Here is a 21,368-nt window from a genome sequence, read left to right as displayed (position 1 = left end):
TGGTAATAGAGATGTCCATCTTGAATTTCTGATGCTGCAACGCTGAAGCATGCTGACTAATATAATTTGAAGATGCTGATGCGGACCTTGCAAGCTAACAGAAGGAACTTTGCTTACAGCTAAATAAGCCTGCCTGCTTTGCCTTGCCATGCCATGCCATGCCAATGTTAACCAAATTGTTGCACAGCACAATTGCACAATCTCTGCATATCCTGTTGATTTCGCATAGCTTGTTCACTGAGTGCTTGGAAGATATATCAGTCAACTTTTGTTTTCTGTTTTTGCCTGATGTGGATTCCCGTGGTGTGATAGATACTCTGCTGAGATGCAGTCAGGGTAGTTTATCGACATTCAGTTAATCTAGGCGCACCGCAGGGGTTAATGAGCACATCGACCCGGCTTTCGTTATGTCCTCACTTCCTACTGCTTCCAGGACAATGAAGGAGATGGGGCATCCGGCAAGCTGATGCACATCAGGGGAAATGAACTGCATAGGTGCGTGCATGTGAGTGACAAGAGACAAGAAAGGGTGTGTCTGCATTTCTTAATGCTGCATCTAAACTGACCTCCAGCCCTTTTCCAGCAGTGAATTAATGTAAATCTGAGCGGAATAGACAGGTGTAAGTAGTACTTTGCATAACAAAATGTGAGCACAGTAGCATTTGTATTCCATCTGCCTTTTTTCAGATGTCTTATAATGTGCAGCTCTGCTCTCAGCATTAGGGAAATGTTTTGGCCAATGTCTCAAAATGACAATTTTACTCTGCAGTTTTTTTTTAAGAAGTCCTACTTCAAGTGTATTTATACAGTCAGTGTCAAGGACAAAAGGCTAGACAGACAGAAACGTTTTGGTAAAAGTACTCACAGACAGGTTACAGCCTTAGACCTACAGGGCAGCATTTCACTTTTTAACCCATTCACTTCCATTTGACCGACATGGGGAGGATTGCGGGTCGGGACAAGAGGTTGACAGGTATTGGCTGCAGTAGCTCTATAGACTGAGACCTGAGATCATAAATACCCGTGATTCCTAGGTCAGTGTCCTCTCTGAGCCCGGTCAAGCCATTGAGGTCAGGGTTTGGAATGAGCCTCTTTGAAATCTGGGTCACACTGGGGTCAAACTGGCTTTAGGATGTGCATCACAAAGAAATCCAGCCACCCACATCTACTCCTCCCCATCCCCCTTTTTATCCTAGAGAGGGTGATTGACAGTCACACCCTTAGCACTGACACACTGACAGTTACAGCTTAGCCTATTTGGTATGTGAGCTAAGGTGTGTGTATTAACGTATGTGTGTGTGTGAGCCAGTGGTGGTGGGGTTACGGTCAAGTAGGGTCAGGTTGTGTTGAGACTGACAGCCTTAAATACACTTGCCCCTAGTGGTGATGTGTGTTGGGGAGTTAGCGGATGGATATCTGAGGAAGAAAGAAAATAGAGGAGCATTTTTACTACATACAGGTTTTGGTTTTAGTTGTTCATTATTTTTTCAAGCTTTTTTGCTCACAAAAGGCCTATTTCTGTGGTTTGCTGTCACCTAAAGAGCCAAAGATGTCAAATATAATTGGAACCGTCAGCCTAAGCTGCTATCCTACCCTGTTTATTTTCTTTACACTTTTCTTCCTACCAATCCATTGTTATATCTTATCTCTGTCTGCTGCTCTTGTTCCCCTCTCCCTGTACTCTATTAAGCTGCGCTAATAATTTATGTGTGCGTGCTCGTATGTGCGTCTGCAAGTGTGCCTGTCAGGGAGAGTTCATTTAAATTTCCCTTCAATCACTTCTTGTTACTCAGCTGATAAATCAGGCAGGTCAGCTGCACCCTCACCCATTTTAGCAAACCCGGGTCCAAATGCAAACCTATGCACCAACCAGTCTGGCCTAATCATTTTTCCACTCATGAAGCCTGAAAATCTATAACAGATAGAAAAGATTTACACCTCTGATCCACCTCGGGAGAAAGTCACAGAGCCGAAACAGCTGATAAGAAAGGATAAGCCAAGATAGCATGAACGAGTCTCACATAGAGATGATCTTCCTGTGTATCTAATCTATGAAGTATGTTGTCTGATCCTGATGGAGTTAACTAAATGTTGAGAATGTCTTGACTGAAGTGGTAACTCTGACTAGTAACAGTACCAACAGAGTGACACTATGTGACTGCGACATCAATGTCTTCTGTGTTTCACCATGTTTTGTACTGTTTTCTGCTGACAGAAAAAATGAGAATGTGTTTTAGAGAAAAAGAAGTAGGGGTTTTAGTTTTTTGGCACAAGGGTTGTCTACAACCCATGACTAACAATACATACAGACAAGAGGAGAGTCCTCCTTCTTCTGTGATATAGCAACGTCATGTTTTTTTATTATTGTGCAGTCCTAGAGGTAACCACTGAAATCAGTCTCACCTGAAACACTTTATAACAGAATCGCTATAAAAGCCAGAATATTAAGACAACATCTTTGCTGATGCTGAAAGAGATTTAACACAGCCAAGTGGATCTTTGTCTACGTTTTAGCTCCTTGTGGCCAGTGAAGCCATCAAGGAGGGTTCCTAGGTGGGGGTGGGGGCTGCTCTATGGCCACCGCTATTCATCAGCTGGTCCCTCCTGTGGCGCCCCCAGGCTAGACAGTCTTATAGGCCTATGTTCTAAAACAAGTAATGTATGAGTTTGAGATTGGAAAGGACATCCTTTTTGAGTGTCTGTCAATCACTCCTGACCCAGATCTCAGTTTACACCAGGATCACTCATTTAGGTCAAATATTACAGAAATCTAAAATGATGGAAACTAACTTTTGCTTTGCCTACAAAGGACATGTGCTAACATTTCAAACCAGCTGATTTTTGGTATAAAAGGTACTTGAAAACAGAAATAAACACTATTAGATTGCTTAAAAATATCCTGAAGTGGATGAAGATTTTTTTTTATCGGACCTAAATCTGAAGCTCTGCAGTAGCAACACGCTAGAAGAACGCCCCTGAAATTCTGTTATGGCTTTTAGTTTTGGTTCGCTCACCCATGATTGTTAGTGGTCTGAAGGTGGCCACTATTAACAAAGCTTCCTTGACAGGCCCCTGCTCATAGATTATTTTTAGAAGGTTAAGTACCAACATTTATTAGTAGGACTACTTCATGCATAGTGTTGGTTTTACCGTTACGAGAACAAAGGCACTTAATTTTTCCATCTATTGTTGTTCTCCCAGCAGCAAATGGGACAATAATTCTTAACAGAGTAACAGACTGTAAATAGAATATCATATTGATAAATAAGAAAAGTAAGTCAGATGTTTTATTTGAAGAGTTATAACGATACTGCCTCTCCTTAGACTTGAGGTCTGTGTGGGTTATCTGTCTGAAAATGAATATCGTCCTCCCTGCTGCCACGCTCAGTTTGAGTGCAGATAAATTCTTTCCCCCACAATCTCGGTCTCTGTTTGTGGGCCACTGAGGGAATTGTGTTTGTTTATAGTCAAGCCTTTTCCATCAGGGGGTGCAGAAGACAATGTGGCGAGGGAAAAGGGAGTCAGGAGGGAGGGGGAAATCAGGACCTATTTGGAGAATGGAGAAAAAGAGAAATACTATTATGCAAATGGTTCAAGCCAGCACGGCCGGCGTTCGTGTGTGTTCTATATGAGACTGTGTGTCTGTGTTTCAGGGGGATGATTAGGGCTCATCTGTCAGTGATGTGGATTTGGACTCTGAAGCACTACCTTACCATATCTGAAGCAATCTGGTGTGTAAAAGGGAGATGACTCCCTTTTACACACCAGATGCCCATGAAGAAAGTCATGGGCATCTAAGAATACAACTGATTGTTAACGGTGTGAATTGCACACACTAAAATTATACAAAGGAAACATGTATGCTATCCTTTAAAAACAGACAAATCTTTGTACTTTAAAAATATGGGTCATTGTCACACTTTAACTTGCGATTAACAATCACCGGAACTTTATATGGACAATAAAAGATTATTCATCAGATTTAAAATCATGACAAAGAGCCTCCACAAGTTCTGGTCACACATCTAATGTCTGTAAAAGGTCAGATTTCTGAGAGACACAGTTACTACATGTAGCCTACACAATTTGACTGCTAGCTGAAACAACCAACAAAGGATTTTTTGGTCATGTCAAATAATGTGCTTCTGCTTCAAAATGTACCCAAGAGCTACTTAAATGATGCAGAAATGACCTGATAACATAATTGCATCTCATGGTACACTATGCAAAGGTTCTCTCTGGACTGGTTCCTAGAACATTGAACTTTTATATATAAAAAAACAATGGAACAGAGACTTTATGACAAAAATAATATACCCTATTGCTGACCTGACACAGTAAAACACTTTGAGTTTTATTCCTTTTGTCCCAACACACATCCAATATATGGTGCATCAAAAGCTATGTATATTTTGTAGTGGTGATTGGATTTGATGTTCCACAAAAGGTGCTTAATTCTGCCATGTTAAGAGTAATGTAAAACAGTTTTTATTTTACATTTTACACCCTGGAACCCTTCTGTCCAACACACACTTTCAAATACTGTATTTTTGACTATATAGAATAAACTAGAATAAAATGAACTTCTTAAATGTATGAGACTTTACGTATGTAATTACTTGTAACTGTTTGTACCAGGTCCAAATTTTCCTGCCATCTTCCCATCCATCCTGCCCGGCTGTGCAACTCCCCACCAGCATTAACAATCCCCCCCCCACCCAGTTCAGCCCTCTCCTCGGCCCCCGCAGCTGCGTCCCTTTTGCTTTGATGAGAGCTGATGGCGCTGTATGAGCGGTGGAATTGACAACATTTACGGGTGCGAATGAGAATGATCCATCTTGCTTAGCGGGCCTGTCACCCCACTGGCCAAACTTCATCATGACCAATTACCACAGCAGACCCTTTCTTCTCGGCTGGTGCTCCTGCCTGGCTCTACACATGGATACATGGACACATTAGATGCTATTATAATAAGACAGAGTAGCTGAGATTTGGTTGTGGTGCTGGTGGGTGGGGGGTACACAGGGATGGCATGTTTGATTGGTTAAGAAAAAAAACTGCAGGACCTCTGACTGGAAGAAAAAAAGGTGGCTTAAAAATGTGTCAGAAGACTAAAAAACGTCCAGAAAGAGAAATGCGTGTAAGTGTACAGGGTAAGCTCTTATTTGGCAGGTCACAGTCCAGTGGTTGTGCTGTGTGTTGACGAGCACAGGGGTGTTTCTGAGGTCAGTGAGCACAAACACACACCTACACTTACACACAGATGCAGACGTATTAAAAGGGTCAGTGCGAAACTCTCACCTCATCACCCTAAAGGAAATTCTGATTAGTGTTGTAGGAGTACACACACACAGGTCCACCAACACTCCCCACCCACACACTCATAGGTCAGCAGTAACACATGGTAATAGCAGAATGGAAGGCCTTTAATGTGTCAAAGTAAAATATTTGATAAGGACTGAGTCTATTAACTGTTTTGTATGTTGCGAGTTTTGCTTTGAGCTTAACTCAAGCTGCAATAGGGCAACAGCACAACAGTGTTTGCTTTTCTTATTCTACAGTCTGAGGTAGGTGTGAAAGACAATCTAGTCAGTCAGTAATTTCAAACAGACACAAGACCCAGGTCCCATGTGTGATTTCTGAAACGTTGTGTATTCTGGCTGATCCCAACATGGAAACAGTCAGGTGTTGATATATCTGGTGCATGAAAACAACCCAATGACCCTTATACACCACGCCCCTGTTTATTCAGAGTTTTGGTTGCCTCACATCATGCATGGAATTTGTGATATATCTGAACAGAATGTAGCTAAAACAATATATATTCCTCCCAAATTTTAAAGTGATAGCTTCATTATATGGGACCTTTATATGTACCTACAGTCCAAGTAGTTATACAGGTTACATTTCATTCTATTTCATTGTATGGTACACGTGTATAACAGAACATGTGACAAATAAACACTTCAATTTTAACAACAGAAGATGATTAAAATAACCTGAAAATACATTCTTGCAAAAATATTCTCTCTGAGGAATAGTCTCTGCAAATGCTGTGTATGGTTTTGTAAATAGTATACCTGCCAAAATGATTTTTTCACATAGTATTGAAAGTGCTGAGTGAGGTCCTGTTTCCCCCTAAAAACCCATATCAGTTCATCACACCTCAGAGCATCAAACAAAAGCAACCCTCCAGCACAGCATTGTGCAGAACTGCGCAGGCTAAGCTGATGTCACAGACTTTCTCAGTCATATACTGTACACTCACCGGCCACTTTATTAGGTAAATCTGTCCAGTAGCTCGTTAACCCAAATGTCTAACCAGCCAATCATGTGGCAGCAACTCAATGCATTTAAGCATGTAGACATGGTGAAGACCATCTGCTGCAGTTCAAACTGAGCATCAGAATGGGGAAGAAAGGTGATTAAAGTGACTTTGAATGTAGCATGGTTGTTGGTGCCAGACGGGCTGCTCTGAGTATTTCAGAAACTGCTGATCTACTGGGATTTTCATGCCCTACCATCTCTAGGGTTTACAGAGAATGGTCCAAAAAAGAGAAAATATCCAGTGAGCGTCAGTTCTGTGGGCACAAATGCCTTGTTGGTGCCAGAGATCAGAAGAGAATGACCATACTGGTTCGAGCTGATAGAAAGGCAACACTAACTAAAATAATCACTCGTTACAACCAAGAAAAGCATCTCTGAACGCACAACACGTCGAACCTTGAGGTGGATGGGCTACAGCAACAGAAGACCACACCGGGTACCACTCCTGTCAGCTAAGAACAGGAAACCCACGCTACAATTAGCACAGGCTCACCAAAATAGGACAATAGAAGATTGGAAAAACGTTGCCTGGTCTGATGAGTCTCGATTTCTGCTGCGACATTCGGATGGTTGGGTCAGAATTTGGCACCAACAACATGAAGGATCCATCCTGCCTTGTATCAACAGTTCAGGCTGGTGGTGGTGGGGTAATGGTGTGGGGGATATTTTCTTGGCACACTTTGGGCCTCTTAGTACCAATTGAGCATCGTGTCAAGGCCACAGCCTACCTGAGTATTGTTCCTGACCATGTCCATCCCTTTATGACCACAGAGTAACCATCTTCTGATGGTTACTTCCAGCAGGATGACGTGTCATGTCATAAAGCACCAATTATCTCAGACTGGTTTCTTGAACATGACAATGAGTTCATTGTACTCAAATGGCCTCCACAGTCACCAGATCTCAATCCAATAGAGCACCTTTGGGATGTGGTGGAACGGGAGATTCTCATCATGGATGTGCAGCCAACAAATCTGCAGCATCTGTGTGATGCTATCATGTCAATATGGACCAAACTCTCTGAGGAATGTTTCCAGTACCTTGAATCTATGCCACTAAGGATTAAGGCAGTTCTGAAGGCAAAAGGGGGTCCAACCCGGTACTAGCAAGGTGTACCTAATAAAGTGGCCGGTAAGTGTACATCAGGGCTTTCCCCAGTGAGTCAAAGCAGATGCATCTCTCTTTCAGTGCCCTCCACAGTAGGACTCCACGGTGGCCTGTATCCCAATTTTTCCATGATCTCCAACTGAAAGACTGGACTATTCAAAAACCCCAGCGTGGAGAGTACTCGTTCTGTTGTGGCTTTGGAGGGCCAGGTTTACCTTCTTTATATGTAGTTCTAGATTTTGGCATAACTACATGATGACCTGCCGTGGAAGACAAATCTGACCTCATAGCTGCTGATAACACTGTATATAAAAAAATCTGTAACAACAACATGCATTCTTTTAAAAAATGTTGAGATTATACACCACTGGCTAAAAAATGTGTGATATTTTTTACCTTTACATTATTCTCTGTTCTGCAACATAAATAGGCAGGCTTAAAATGTCCTTATTTTGTACCTAACATCCTATAATATTTAGATCACTGCAATGACACAACTTTACATAGCCTATGGCCCATTTATTCAGTCATCCTCTCTAATCTTAGCAGTTAACCAAGAGAAATCACTAATCAAATAAAGTTAACACCTGAAATGTGGAGTTGTTAACACATTATTTCACTTTACTATGAACTAATAAATCAGTGAACTCGTACGGGGCCCAATTCCTCAATTTTTTGAAAATTGAGGTGTGCCAGGTTTTGTGATTGGAAGTTAAAAATCCATTCCAATGTTAGCAAGAAAGTCCCAAATCCCATTCATACATGTCTTTTGTTATTCATGAATTTTATGCAGTCACATCAAAATAGTTTTGACATATGTGCCAGCAGTGGTGATTCAAGATGGCATTGCCCAAGGTAGGCTCTATGTATGCATTTAGTTATTTTAATGTTTGGATATGTCCACTTCATGACTTCCTTTCTTTTCAAGTTTAAAATAGAAACTGATGAGATGTAAAATCTCAGCAAGTATAAAGTTGCAAATAAGGCAGAATGTGGTCATCTGTAGTGTTTTTGTTTTGTATTAGGTTTTGAAATCTTAAGGATTCTGAATCAATAAGACCTGTGCTGTCCTTTTTCTGTAACGTTTTGACTGCTTACTTCAACAATGGCCCAACTTCTTTGTCTTTATTTAGTCACCCACCTGAAACTGAAGTGTCTTTTACCACCACATTTTGAGATTTGGTGCTTTTAGGTTACTCTGGGTGTCAAAGGCATGACTATAAAATCATGGAAGTACCATGAGGAAAATAATATAAACCTTCACTAGTAAAATAAAGTTTTGTGGATTTGGGGGCCTTATTGAACTCGCCAATTGAATCTCATGAAACTGCCTAAATTCCTCTGCTTCTCTGCAAGTCCACACAGCATAAACCTTCCTGCACCGCCTCACACTTTTCAGCATATCTTACACTCAGGTCCACAATGATGAATTCCAAACCGGAAAAAATAGGAATATGACCATAAACCCATTTTTTCATAGTATGAGCAACGATAAATAAGAAACAGCATTTTTTCTCTTTTATTTGAAAATGGACATTTCTATAACATAAGGGAGTCAAGACTGTAATATTTTCACACAGTCACACCTAGACCCACTGAGAGACAGGACATTGGCCTTCCATGAACGTTCCTGCAGACAGTCTTTGGTGTTTAATCTATATATTCTCAGCCATCAGTGTCGATATCATTTCTCTAAATTACCAGAACGGCCCACACATACACACACAATGACAGATCAATCAGAGAGATGAGGATGGATGGGTCATGGCTGAAAGCTGAGGTCAAACACAGGTGAGTGGACAGTATTGGAAAGTCTTCATTTTTCAACTGCAATCTTGCCTAAGGAACAGGCTGGTTGCTACAAATTTTATTTGGAAATATACTGTTTGTTTGATGCTATCTTTTAAGGTTAATTCTATGTATGTTATTGCCATTTTATGTTACAGATCAACACGATGTAGTGCTAAATAGTGTGGAAGAAAAATGATACATGGTTTCAAAATCTTACTCAAATAAAAATCTGTACAGTATGGTACTCTGATCCACTCAACAAGAAGGCCAGAAGGCCCATAGTCATGCTGTAGGAGCTGCAGAGAGGCACAGATCAAGTGGGAGAAAATGTTTTTTGTTTGTTTTTTCTCTGGCTATTATTTTCTAACTTTTAGTCAGTGAGTTGACAGGAAAGGAATGAGGGGAAGGGGAAGATATGCAGCAAAGGTCAGAAGGCCGAGACTCAAACCCATGACGTCCTGAGTTCAGGAGTAAGGCCTCCAAACATGGGTCGTGCATTTTACCCCTCCACCACTGCACCCCAGTGGGAGAATCTTTGGACAGGACAAATTATTAGTTGTTAACTCTACAAATCTGGTCTTCAGGGAAGAGTGGCACAAAGAAAGCGATGAGAAGTCCCCGTTTCAGTTTTCCACAAGCCATGTAAAGGAAACAGCGAACATGTGGAAGAAATTGAGCCAGTCAATTGAGACCAAATGTGAACTTTTTGCCCTATATGCATATCAGCTATATCTAGCGACCATGGTGATGGCAACATCATATTTTGGGTAGGCTTGTATGTTGATTTGAAGATTCAAGCTAAATAAAAGCCATGTTTTAAAGAAAACGTTTTAAAAAACTATGACTATAGAGGGACTTCACCTTCCAGCAGAACATTGACCCTAAACTTACAGTCAGCACTACAAGGGAATGGTTTAGATCAAAACACATATTTATTAACATAGCAGAATTAATTAAAACTTAGTATAAATTGTGCTTCACATCTTTATAACCTCTTTCTGAAAATAATTGAGAGTTTTGCACTGGAAATATTTCCACTGCAACTAGACTTTAAACACATACTGTTGTGTTACTTCAACCTCTTCCTCTGTGTGGGGTTTTGTAGCTTTCTATAATGTTCAGGGCATTGGGTATGTATGTGTGTGTGTGTGTGTGTGTGCATTGAGATAATCACCATTCTTATGTTGGTATCTGGGGAGACAAGAGGCTTTGTCTCATAGCCACAGTCTGTGTATGTGTGTAAATATATGTTTGTTGTGTATGTACCGTGTGAGCGCTGGGATGAAAGGGATGAAGAGAAAGTGCGAGTTGATCCTACGGTTATAGACTGTTGGAGTTGGTTGTACAGTAAATCCCCGCCTTTGTAAACAGATCAATAAACTCTCAGCTGTAGGTGTGTTTCTGTACATCAGTGTGTGTGTGCTTATAGGAAAGCTGCTTTGCTCATCGCTGTGAGGAAGGTGTAACGTGCAGGATATACTGTGGACATAATAAACAGATTGCTCACAGCTGTACTCCACACAGGGCGCAATTGTGCCTTGATATAATTTCCAACACAGAGTATCATGATTTGGATTTGGTGTCTAATAAATCTATTTTTCCTTTTCTTTTCTTCTTCTGTCCAGACATCAGACTACTCGGCTATGGCCTCTCTAGCAGGCGGGCTGGACGAGATGAAGAACAGTTTGGCCAATCCGGGCACAGGGACGGAGTTAGGAACCAATGTGTCCGGCCCACAGTCTTACCCCCTAGTTCCAGGTAAAAAAATCTTTTTTTCCTAAACCAGCTGATTACACATAAAATCAGTTGTTCAGAGACACAAACATTTCCCCCAAAACACACAAAACAAAACCAACATGAACCAGCGTTTTTGGTTCGGACATTTATTTACGGTCCTTTAGCGAACCGGCGTCTGCAGGAGGAGGGAGCAGGCGGAGAGCAGCTGCCCGTAATCAGACTGCCTGCATCAAACCAAACAGGACGAGTCCGCTGAATCTGCGGAGCATGAATATGCAATATCCAAACTAAAACTAACTTTGAAGGTCAAAAGGTCATGGTTTTGTGCTTTAAAGTCCTTGTCCTTGTTATTGTCATGGCTGAGACAAAAACTTCCTCATACAGCACAAAATTGTAACTTCTCCAGGCAAACTTTGGAGCTTCACCATCCAGACAGCAGCATCTCTCCTGTCTGCTTCTCCTGCCACCCACCCTCACATCAGAACCTCTGAGCCTTATTTTAGAAGTTCTGGCTGGGCTATGGTCCAGATAATTATCCCAGTGGATCATTTTAGACATAAAAAACATAAATAAGACATTCTTGCATAAACATTAATACAAACGTTATTAGTATTTAGTTTATTTATGTTTTTGTTTTCTATTTATTGTTTATCATTTCATGCAGAATACTTTAATGTGACAATGTAACAGTAACATTAATAGCAGCACAGTGCTCTACACTCGTGGCTGGAGGCGGGGCTTCAGTCGCCATTGCTTCTGCCATTGGGAGGTCAGTGGAAACACAACTGACACCGTACCGAGTACAGCCAAACCGAGTGGTGCAGAGCTGCGCCGGCTAATCGAGCTAGTGGAAAAGGGGCATTAGTTTTGTCATCTGAAGTAACATTTAAGCTATCATTAACATCAACAGAGAACTCAGGCTTTTAGTTCCTGTTAGAACTATCAAAACGTTAAGCTATACTCTAGCACATACCAGTGGGTAAAAAAATAAATAAACAACCATAAAGAGCGAGAGCAGGAACATAGCTGTTGCACTTTCAGTCAAACTTCCCACACACAGCAGCGCTGCCACCAACCTACTCCCAGCATGCAATGTGGGAAAGTAAGTAAGAAACTGAATAATAGAATAACAATTTGCTTTATTTTGGCTGAGCTAAGAATTCATTTTTGGCTAAATCATAAAATCCAGCTGGCTAGCTGAACTAGGCAGGAGAGCAAAGAGTTTCTGGAGATGAAAGGTCAAAATTAAAGGTTAGTTTATGCTACATTTGTTAAAGAATTCCTTTACAAAAGTTGCACTCAAAGACTATGTTTCGCGGAGGGTTTGATGCCGAGGACGATGTCTTAAAGTAACCCGGTTTTTTTGTCTTAAATTGTGCATATGCCATGACTCTTGACTTTTTCAAGTGACACACATGGGTTTTTTACTCTAATGTTCCTAAAAAAAAAAACTGAGCATTGTTTTTTAAATCCTATGTAATAACAGATTATAATGGAACATGCTTTAAGTCAATATCTTTCCTACACCACACAGCAGTGAGCTATCCCAGTTTTGATAATCAGGAAGAAGCGTTCATAGAAAGGCAACTTTTTAGAGCAAATTTCCATCATATAAAAATAAATTAAATTTATTTTTTAAGGATTTTAATGCTGCCTGAAGTAGGTTTACACCTTTTGTTGTTTTCTTATGAAAAACATTTCATTGGCTCGCATAATTCTCTAACACATCCCTCCACTTCTACGATATATCCTAAAGACGACATTCTAGACAATAAACAATTCACAATTACAAAAGATAAGATAAAAGGTTTATTGCTTAGGCAGATGAGAAAAAATCTGTCTGAAAAGTTGTTTGTGGGTGTATATATAAACAGTGAACACAGCAACATGAATCAGTTAAGAAGCCAAAACTATTTCATAAAGTGTAGAAATTATTTTAGGCAGCTGATATTCACTCATTTTTGAGCATTTTTTCTAAGCAGCATTTATTCTTGATTTCCATGAGAACTTGGTTCTCCAAACTAAGATCACTCTGACCCCTTTTTAGTGCATGTGAAATGCTGAACTGTTTCTTCTAAAGGAAGATGGTGTTTAACCTACCTCTGGTTGCAAGGCTTCCAATTTACTGCACATACAAAGATTTATCGTAAAATATCTGAATGGACAGGCATAACAATAAACAAAAACACACTGGAGCTAATGTCTTTCTTTTTAGCAGTAGTTTAAACTGCATAATCTAAGTGCTCAAAGCACTGCTTAAAGAGCTCAGTGCTTTGAATGTCAATTAAGTGGAGCACAGGGATTTAAGGAAAGGTGAAAGTATGGAGGAAAAGTGAGCACCTCGCTCCCTGCGCCCCTTCCTCCGTTTAGGGGCGCAGGGAGAGGAGCGATTAATTAAGAGCAGACCAGGGAGCCCTTGGACAAGACTTTAACACTCCCATCTGTAATGAAGGGAATCATTGATCTGGGAATTTGGGATATCTGGGAATAGGTTTTTCTTCACTCTCTCGCAAACTATAGAGGGATATTACCTGCACCCACCAGAGCAGGGAAATAGACAGAGTGTGAGAAAAAAGAGAGAGAGATGAAAATTTCCATTTCTGCTTATCCATGCAAACACACACATTCATATTCACGTGCGCACTCACCTTCTGAATATTATGCATGCCTTTTGCTCGCTGTCTTTTCCCTCAGAACAGAGCTCCCTCTAGGGGATCAGATGTCTGTGTGTTTGGCGCCGTGTTTCTTTGCATCCTTGAAGTGTTGATACTCTGGACACATGCTGTGGAGCAACATCTACAAGCTCGGCCCTTCTTCACAATCACACACAGCAATTTCTTTACCCTGAACTTCCCCTAGTACACTAGAGTGTGAACATTGCAAAGGGACACATTGCATATCGTTGATCCCTGTGGGTTTGACATGGGTTGTCCCGATGGCTTTTTGATGTGGTGAATGAGACAGGCAGAGCAGTAGGACAGAAAATGCGTGCTCATCTGCAGCTGCAAGTGAGCACGGAGGAGACTTGTACTTGTTTGTTGACCTCTAAAGTAAAGCTGTGGAGAACAGATACATCAATACAACTGCCATACATATGCACAAATACAGTGCATGAGAACACACACATGCACACAGAAACACACATCTCTGAGGATCTGGCCCTGTCTGCCCCCTCTAACTTGGCTGTAGAGAGTCCATCTCTTCCCGCTTCCACCCTCTTCTCCCTCTCCTCCATGCCCTGTGCACTGACCCTGAGCGGATGAGCAGCCCGTCTGCGCTAATGCCTCGCTGTCGCGTCAAACAGCAAGAAAAACTTTACTACAAGAGACAGGAGAGAGGAGTCAGAGAGGGACAGAGGGAAGCTTGAGTAGGGCAAAAATCAGAGAGAGGGAAAATTGCATTCAGAGAGGGAGCTGAGGAGGCAAACGTAAGTGGACAGAAATTTTTAAGAGACAATTTGAACCATTATATCTAATAATAGGTTTTTTCATTGTGAGAAAATTTATTATACATGAAAAACTAGGATTTCAGACCACAGGCAAAGTTAGATTGTTTAAACAGAGAAGATTATGTGAGTATCTCTAGTTTTGAGGAAGATGCTCTAATAAGTATTACATTGATTAGCAGTATTATCTCGAGAGCATTATTTAATTTACAAAGCACTGACAAACACGAGCAAAAGTTGCCCTTACCTATTAGCTGCTTGTTTTGTGCTCCTTAAATACAGCTCCAAACATAATGCACTTTATCTTTAAATTGGAATTTTATAAATAAACCGAATTTAACTAAACTAAGTTAGATGGAAAAGAATAGTTGTGCATTTGTATTCAGCCCTCCTGAGTCAATACTTTGTAGAATCACCTTTTGCTGCAAATAAGGTGCAGGCTTTTGGAGTTGGTCTCTACAAGCTTTGCTCCACTGGATGCTTAAGTATTTACCCATTTTACTTTGCAAAACAGTTCAAGCTCAGTCAGATGTGATGTAGAACATCTGAGAACATCAAGTCTGAAGGCTTGCCGCAGATTTAGGTCTTATGGGTATTGACCTGCTGGAAGGTAAACCTGTTCAAGTCTTCTGCAGCCTCCAACAGCTTTTCTCCAGGACTGTCCTGTATTTAGCTCCATCCATCCTACCATCAGCCCTGACCAGCTTCCCTGTACCTGATGCTGCGGCCACCATGTTTCATCTTGGGGATTTGTGTGCTCAGAGTAATGTGCAATATTTATTTACCACCGCAAGCAGCACTTCGTACATACACCAAAAAGATATGTTTTGGTCTCATCTGATTGGAGCATCTTCTTTTACACATTTTCTGAGTCCTGTTACATGGCTTGTGGTAAACTTCAAATAGGTTTTCTTGCTTCTAGGCTTCAACAACAGCTCTTTTCTTTCCACTCATCCACAAGTGCTACAGACAGATTTTACTACCTGAGCTGTGGATCTCTGCAGCTCATCCAGAGATACCAGCCTCTCAGCTACTTTGATGATTTATACTTTTTTAAGGATTAAACGGTGCTCCTTCAGATGTTTAAAGCTTGAGATATAGTTTTATATCTTAACCGTGCATAAACATCCCCACAATGTTCTCCCTGGCCTGTCTGCTGTGTTCCTTGGTCTGCATGATGCTGTTTGTTCACCAACGTTCTCTAGCAAACATCTGAGGTCTTCACAGAACACCTGGATTTATAGTTACACTTTTCTAATTAAAACGTTTTATAGTTTCAAGTTTTAAAACCACATATCACTCTCCTTCCAGCTCACAATTAAGTATTATATTATATTGGTGTGTCACACAAAATCTACAAAAATCAATTGAAGTTTGAAGTTGGGAATATTGTAGATCTGATGTTTTACTTTAAATTATCCATTGTAATAATTTTATTTTATAAAATTCCCTCTTCATATAAAATTTTACAGCCTCTTTTCCTAATCTGTCTCCTCTCCTTCACCCTCCTCTTCCTGCTCCCTCTCAGTTAGTTAGTGCTGGTTAAGTGGAAGGGAAGTGAATGGGATTGATGGTGTTAGTATCTGAGCTGTTTGTGATGATGATAAATGTGTGTGTGCAGACAGCAGGAGGAGGGCGCTGGTGTGTGTGTATGTGATGATGATGAATGGAGGGTGCCCTCTCCTCGCACTCCCAATGTCTACGACGCGCAAACATAGAGAAATGATTTGGGGCGACACACTGTCATGTAGTCTAATGCAGTTATATATCCCATCCACCTACTGACAGAAAGAGGAGGAGGTGGAGGAAACAATAGAATAGAGAGTTGCTAAATTAATAGATGTCAGAGGATGGGAAACAAGGAGGGAAGAAACAAATGGAAGAGACACTTCTTGAATGAGCTGCTGAACGAGTGTCCTTTGCTTCTACATACATGCATATATACACACCTATATATGGATGGATATATATATACATATATATACATATATATATATACATATATATATATATATATATATATATATATATATATATATATATATATATATATGGGGGGGAGTCATGTATCATGTATCATGTATCATCCAAGACATAGAAATGAACATTCTATAATAAGAGGAAAATGTTTGTGTGTCTTCACAGGTCGAGACCTAGCCAGCACAACTCTGCCAGGCTACCCTCCTCATGTCCCCCCAACAGGACAGGGCAGCTACTCTACTCCCTCTCTCACTGGCATGGTACCTGGTAGGTGTGCACATGAACATGCAAAAAACATCACTTCTTCTGTAAATGTAAGAAAGGGTTTAACTTGTTTACCTAGAGTGCACAAATTCATCCCAAAGGTTGGTACATGGCAAGAAAGGAGCAACCATTAGGTAGCAGCAGGAAGACAAATAGCCATTTATTAACAGAAACCTCATCTGCAGAACCAGATTAAGGAGAAAGGCCATCATTATCTACAGGTTAGAGGTGAGAAACCGGACTGGAGAATTTGACAGGATGACACAGACTAGAAACACAAAAAAGGACCAGATTGTTCCCTGATTGGCCCTTAAACTAGAGACCCACTATTGGGAAAACCCTAAACTTGCCAAAAGTCAAATCTTAAGTCCAGTTTTTACCTTAAACATCCAACTAACATGTTAGATTGACTCTGGAGTGGGGAGTCAATCTAACCTGCAGAACTGAGAAAGGTTCGGGATTTGAACCCAGGACCTTTGTACAGAAAGGCCTTGCTAATAATTAAGCCAACTCAAGGCATGTCCTCCAAAAGTGCTTTTGAAAAGGTTAATTGTTATCACAAAAACTAGTAAAACCTGTCCTGATTAGCAATGGATTTATGCTCAGGTGCCTCCATCTTCTAAACAAGAACAGACAACATCTGGTACATTTTGAGATAGGAAAAAGTGCTATCAAATTTGATGAAATTGGTATTCAGTCTGGGGGCCAGATACATTTACTGTTTGTGAGCCATAGGTTAATTTTCACACCACAGCTGCATGGTGCTCTTAAAATGGACCAGTGTTTGGTTCCTTGGCTAGTCCGCATCATTTGAACAGGTGGGGTAGCTAGTGCAGATCAAACACGTGGACTCTGCTCCGCCTGAAAACATGGGTCTCAGGTCGCTCTGGTTTGCTTTTAGTGGGAAAGCTAAATCAGCGAGATTGTGCTGCTTACAACTTTTAAATCCTTACAATACTCAACCCCAGCATCATTCCATAGTCTCATTTTCAGCTGCCTTTTCCTGTACTGCTACACTAATCTCATGTACGTGGAGCAACATGTTGGATAGATGGCTGCCTTGCATGCTGCTCATATCGTTTCTTCCTATAATGCCCCAAATGGAGCAGTTATTGTAACTGCACAACGTTGTCCAGCCGGCTTGGTCCGCCTTGAAAACTGCATTGTGAAAGTGAACCAAACTAAACAGAGGTGCAACATTTTTTGGCATTCCCTTCCCAATCTAGCTGAGTGTGCCATATTATTCTGGTGTAAAAATAATTGTTCTTTTCAGGGCAGAAGGCTGTCCTTCCATAGAACAAGTTTCTACTGTAGAGATGCCTTTTTGGGGATGTCATTTGTCTAAATGGACTGAACTTATATAGCGCTTTTCCAGTCATACAGACCACACTAGAGCCACATTCACCCAATCGCACTCACTAACGCTCACACATTCATACACCGCTACGCAGATCGATAGGCATCTTGAGGTTAAGTGCCTTGCCCAGGGGGTGCCTTGCCCATTGACATATTGCAAGACGACTACTCTTCCTACTGAGCCACAGTCGCCTTTCACAGTCACAGTTTATGAACATTATGCTGTAACAAGATGTTCTTTGATATTTTCCCTGCCAGTGGTCATGATGTTTTGACTGATGGTTGTATTGCATGCATGTTAGAGGTTTTGCTGTCTATGATGTATGCATTGTGTAGGGTGTGTGTGTGTGTGTGTGTGTGTTTGAAGAGCATGCGTGGTATTGCCACTTCTTCTTTCTTTTCTGTTTACACCGTGGATGACAGCGATCCCGGAGGGTGGTATTTGTGTGCGCATGCTTGTGTAAGCTGTGTGTTAGAGGCTCTGTGTGTGTGTGTGTGTGTGTGTGTGTGTGTGTGTGTGTGTGTGTGTGTGTGTGTGTGTGTGTGTGTGTGTGTGTGTTTCTCTGTGTATCATTAGAAAGCAGCCACAGTAGCACAGCTGTCCCTCCTCAACATTAGTAATTTGTTTTTAATGAGAATCACCAGTGACCCACGACTAATTCATTCATTCCCTTCCTCTCCGCCTTCCGCGCTGCTTTTGTGTTTCAATCCTGGAACGCTGTTCTTCTTCTCTCTTTTCTCAACGCTGACACCAGCGGAGGTGATCATCTTTAATATACTGCTGCGGAAATATACAGGAACAAAGTCCAAAAGAAAATAACACAATGTTGTTTGCACTGTGTTGTCTCTGTATATTCCCAGTCATTCACACACACACACACACACACACACACACACACACACACACACACACACACAAATACATTGGTTGATGTACACACTGAGTCTCAGTGGACATGTAGGAACAGCAAGTCTAAAGATGGGTAACCCTGTCGCCCCATCCCACTGCGCTGTCTTCGACTTTGACAGGATATTTTAGTGTGTGTTTGGGCTGGTGCGTGCTGTTGTTTGTGTGTTTGTTTTTGACAGTGTCTGTGTGTGCGACCTTGACACCGAGCTACACCAGGGAGACCCCTAAGCTTCCTTCGCTACTCCTCTCTACCCTTCGTCTCACGTCTGCTAAACAACCTGACACATTCCCGTCACCGCGGCGATGACAAGGGAGAGGATGTTTGCGCCCGGGGGCGCCATGGAGACCACATCCCAAGACCCCTACCTGACAGACGCAACTAAATGTACATTCGCAAGAGGAAAGCTTGCGTGTATGAAAACATACAGGCAACGTCTCCATTAAACTTTTTCTTCAGTGAATCTTCAAATTGACTCCACGAGCCGACTAGAAGTATTGAAACAGATAATCTAGAAACTTTGACTTGCCAGCTTTATCTCAGCAGTCCTCAGCCAAATTATACTTCATTTAGTTGGCTCTGTCTAATATCATACCTTCATTAAGCAAGCAACTCTCTTCTGCTGTTCCCCTTTCCACTTCGTCTCTCTGTCTCCTCTCTGCAGCAGGGGGGCTGACACTCGGAGGGGGTGTAGGAGAGCACTGAGGCAGAACCGACAGAACGAGAGGCAGGGAAGAGGAATGGGTTGGTGGGGGTGAGAGAGAGGTAGAACGGAGGGAGGGGGCATCAGGGTCTGTGACTGTCAGCTATGGGAGAGGGATCCCCTGGGAGGAGGGATGGTTCAGGAGGAAAAAAAGAAAGAAAGAGAAAAAGACTGAAAAAAGGAGAGTAAGTGAGCAGAGAAATGGGGGGAAGAAAGAGGAGAATGTTGTTTTGATGTGAAGGGTGACGGGTGGTCCGTACTTAGGCAGACCAGCGAACACAAGAGAAAAATAGAGGAAAGAGTGGAGAGAGATGAGGGAGGAGAAGACATGAGAAAGACTAGACCCCAGACAATGAGTATTAAATGAGGGAGAAAAGCTAGCCTATCATCCACTGGGTGAAAGGACCACTACCGTCTGACTGAGCTTTCCAGCTCAGACACATTCAACTAGTCTGCTTAATGTTAGAAACAAGCGATATGGGTTAATGTTCAGTGGGTATGGACAACTGAACTAAACTAAACTAAGCTAGACTAAATGCAAGATAAAATAAGTTAAGACAAGCGAAACTAAACCACACTAAACCAAACAAAAGATAAAAAATCTAAACTAAATGAAACAAAACTAAAATAATTTAAACTAAACTGACCATCTTAAATGAAATGAAATAAACTTACCTAAACTAAGCAAAGTAAAACTAAACTAAGATAAACCACGTAACGTAAACTATCCTATATTGAACTAAACTAGGCTAAAATAGGCTAATATCAATGCTAAATCATTATAATCTATGATAAATAAACCTGCTAGTAAGCTATTAAATCGAGTTAAACTAAATTATGCAAAACTAAATAAAATAAGCAACATTTAACTAAACAAAGCTAAGCCAGTTAAAATCAACAAACCTGAAATAACCTAAACAAGATCAAACTAGACTATTCTAATCTAAGATAATCTAACAAACCAAGAAAATGAGACTAAACTAATGCAGACCAAACTAAATTTAACTAAACTATATTGAACTAAACTATAGCTTGCTAAAATAAACTGAGTTAGATAAGCTAAAATAAATTAAAATGAAGCTAGTCTGCAATATGCTAAACTAAACCAAACTACACTACATCCAGCTTAGCAAACAAACAACACAACATAAGTAATATTTTAATCAATTAAATTAAACTATTCAATTCAGTTAATTTGAAGCAGCAAGTCACTTGTTAACTTTGCTGTAATCCCTCATACCGAGCATGCATGCAGAGACAGTGGAAAAGAAAAACTATTTTAACAGGAAGAAACATCCAGCAGTACCTGGCTCACTTTGTGACCATCTGCTGTGGCTGACTGGGGATTTGAGAAGACGGCAGACACAAACAACACGGAAACACTGGTCCAAGTATCTATGTTAAAGAAAAAGTAAAGAGTTAATGGCTGCTGTAGCTATGTTAGCGGCGTCATCTAAGAGAGAAACACAGCTTATCAGATAAACTCCAAGCAAGTACTGTAGAACAGGCTGCAGCAAGAAACACAAAGTACACATACTTTATGACAGCAATAGCTTATTCAATAGACAAAAACGAACTAACTCAGAAGATCAGCAAAACTAATCCAACCTTAGAAAAAAAACAAGTGAAATTAAACAAAATTATACTACATTAAAATGAACTAAGCTCAATTAAAGCTACCTAAACTAAACTGCGCATTAAGTTAAATAATACTTTTAAAAAATCACATTGACAATGTCAGGCAAGAGTT

The 21,368-nt window shown here is 40.9% G+C and overlaps 1 protein-coding gene across 3 annotated transcripts in view; it reads left to right on the top strand.

The window, feature by feature from the left end:
- Window positions 1-21,368, top strand: part of pax5 (paired box 5) — a 79,573-nt gene that overhangs the window by 42,431 nt on the left and 15,774 nt on the right. For all 3 annotated transcript variants that reach the window (XM_047366740.1, XM_047366738.1, XM_047366739.1), the window contains exons 7-8: window positions 10,851-10,983; window positions 16,553-16,654. In XM_047366740.1, the coding sequence (XP_047222696.1) occupies window positions 10,851-10,983; window positions 16,553-16,654 (235 nt within the window). The remainder of the gene's footprint in view (window positions 1-10,850; window positions 10,984-16,552; window positions 16,655-21,368) is intronic.

Source organism: Girardinichthys multiradiatus, chromosome 5, assembly GCF_021462225.1.
Source record: "Girardinichthys multiradiatus isolate DD_20200921_A chromosome 5, DD_fGirMul_XY1, whole genome shotgun sequence".
Lineage (NCBI taxonomy): Eukaryota > Metazoa > Chordata > Actinopteri > Cyprinodontiformes > Goodeidae > Girardinichthys > Girardinichthys multiradiatus.
The sequence above is the reverse complement of the archived record's forward strand: the minus strand, read 5'-3'. Positions and strand labels throughout refer to the sequence as shown.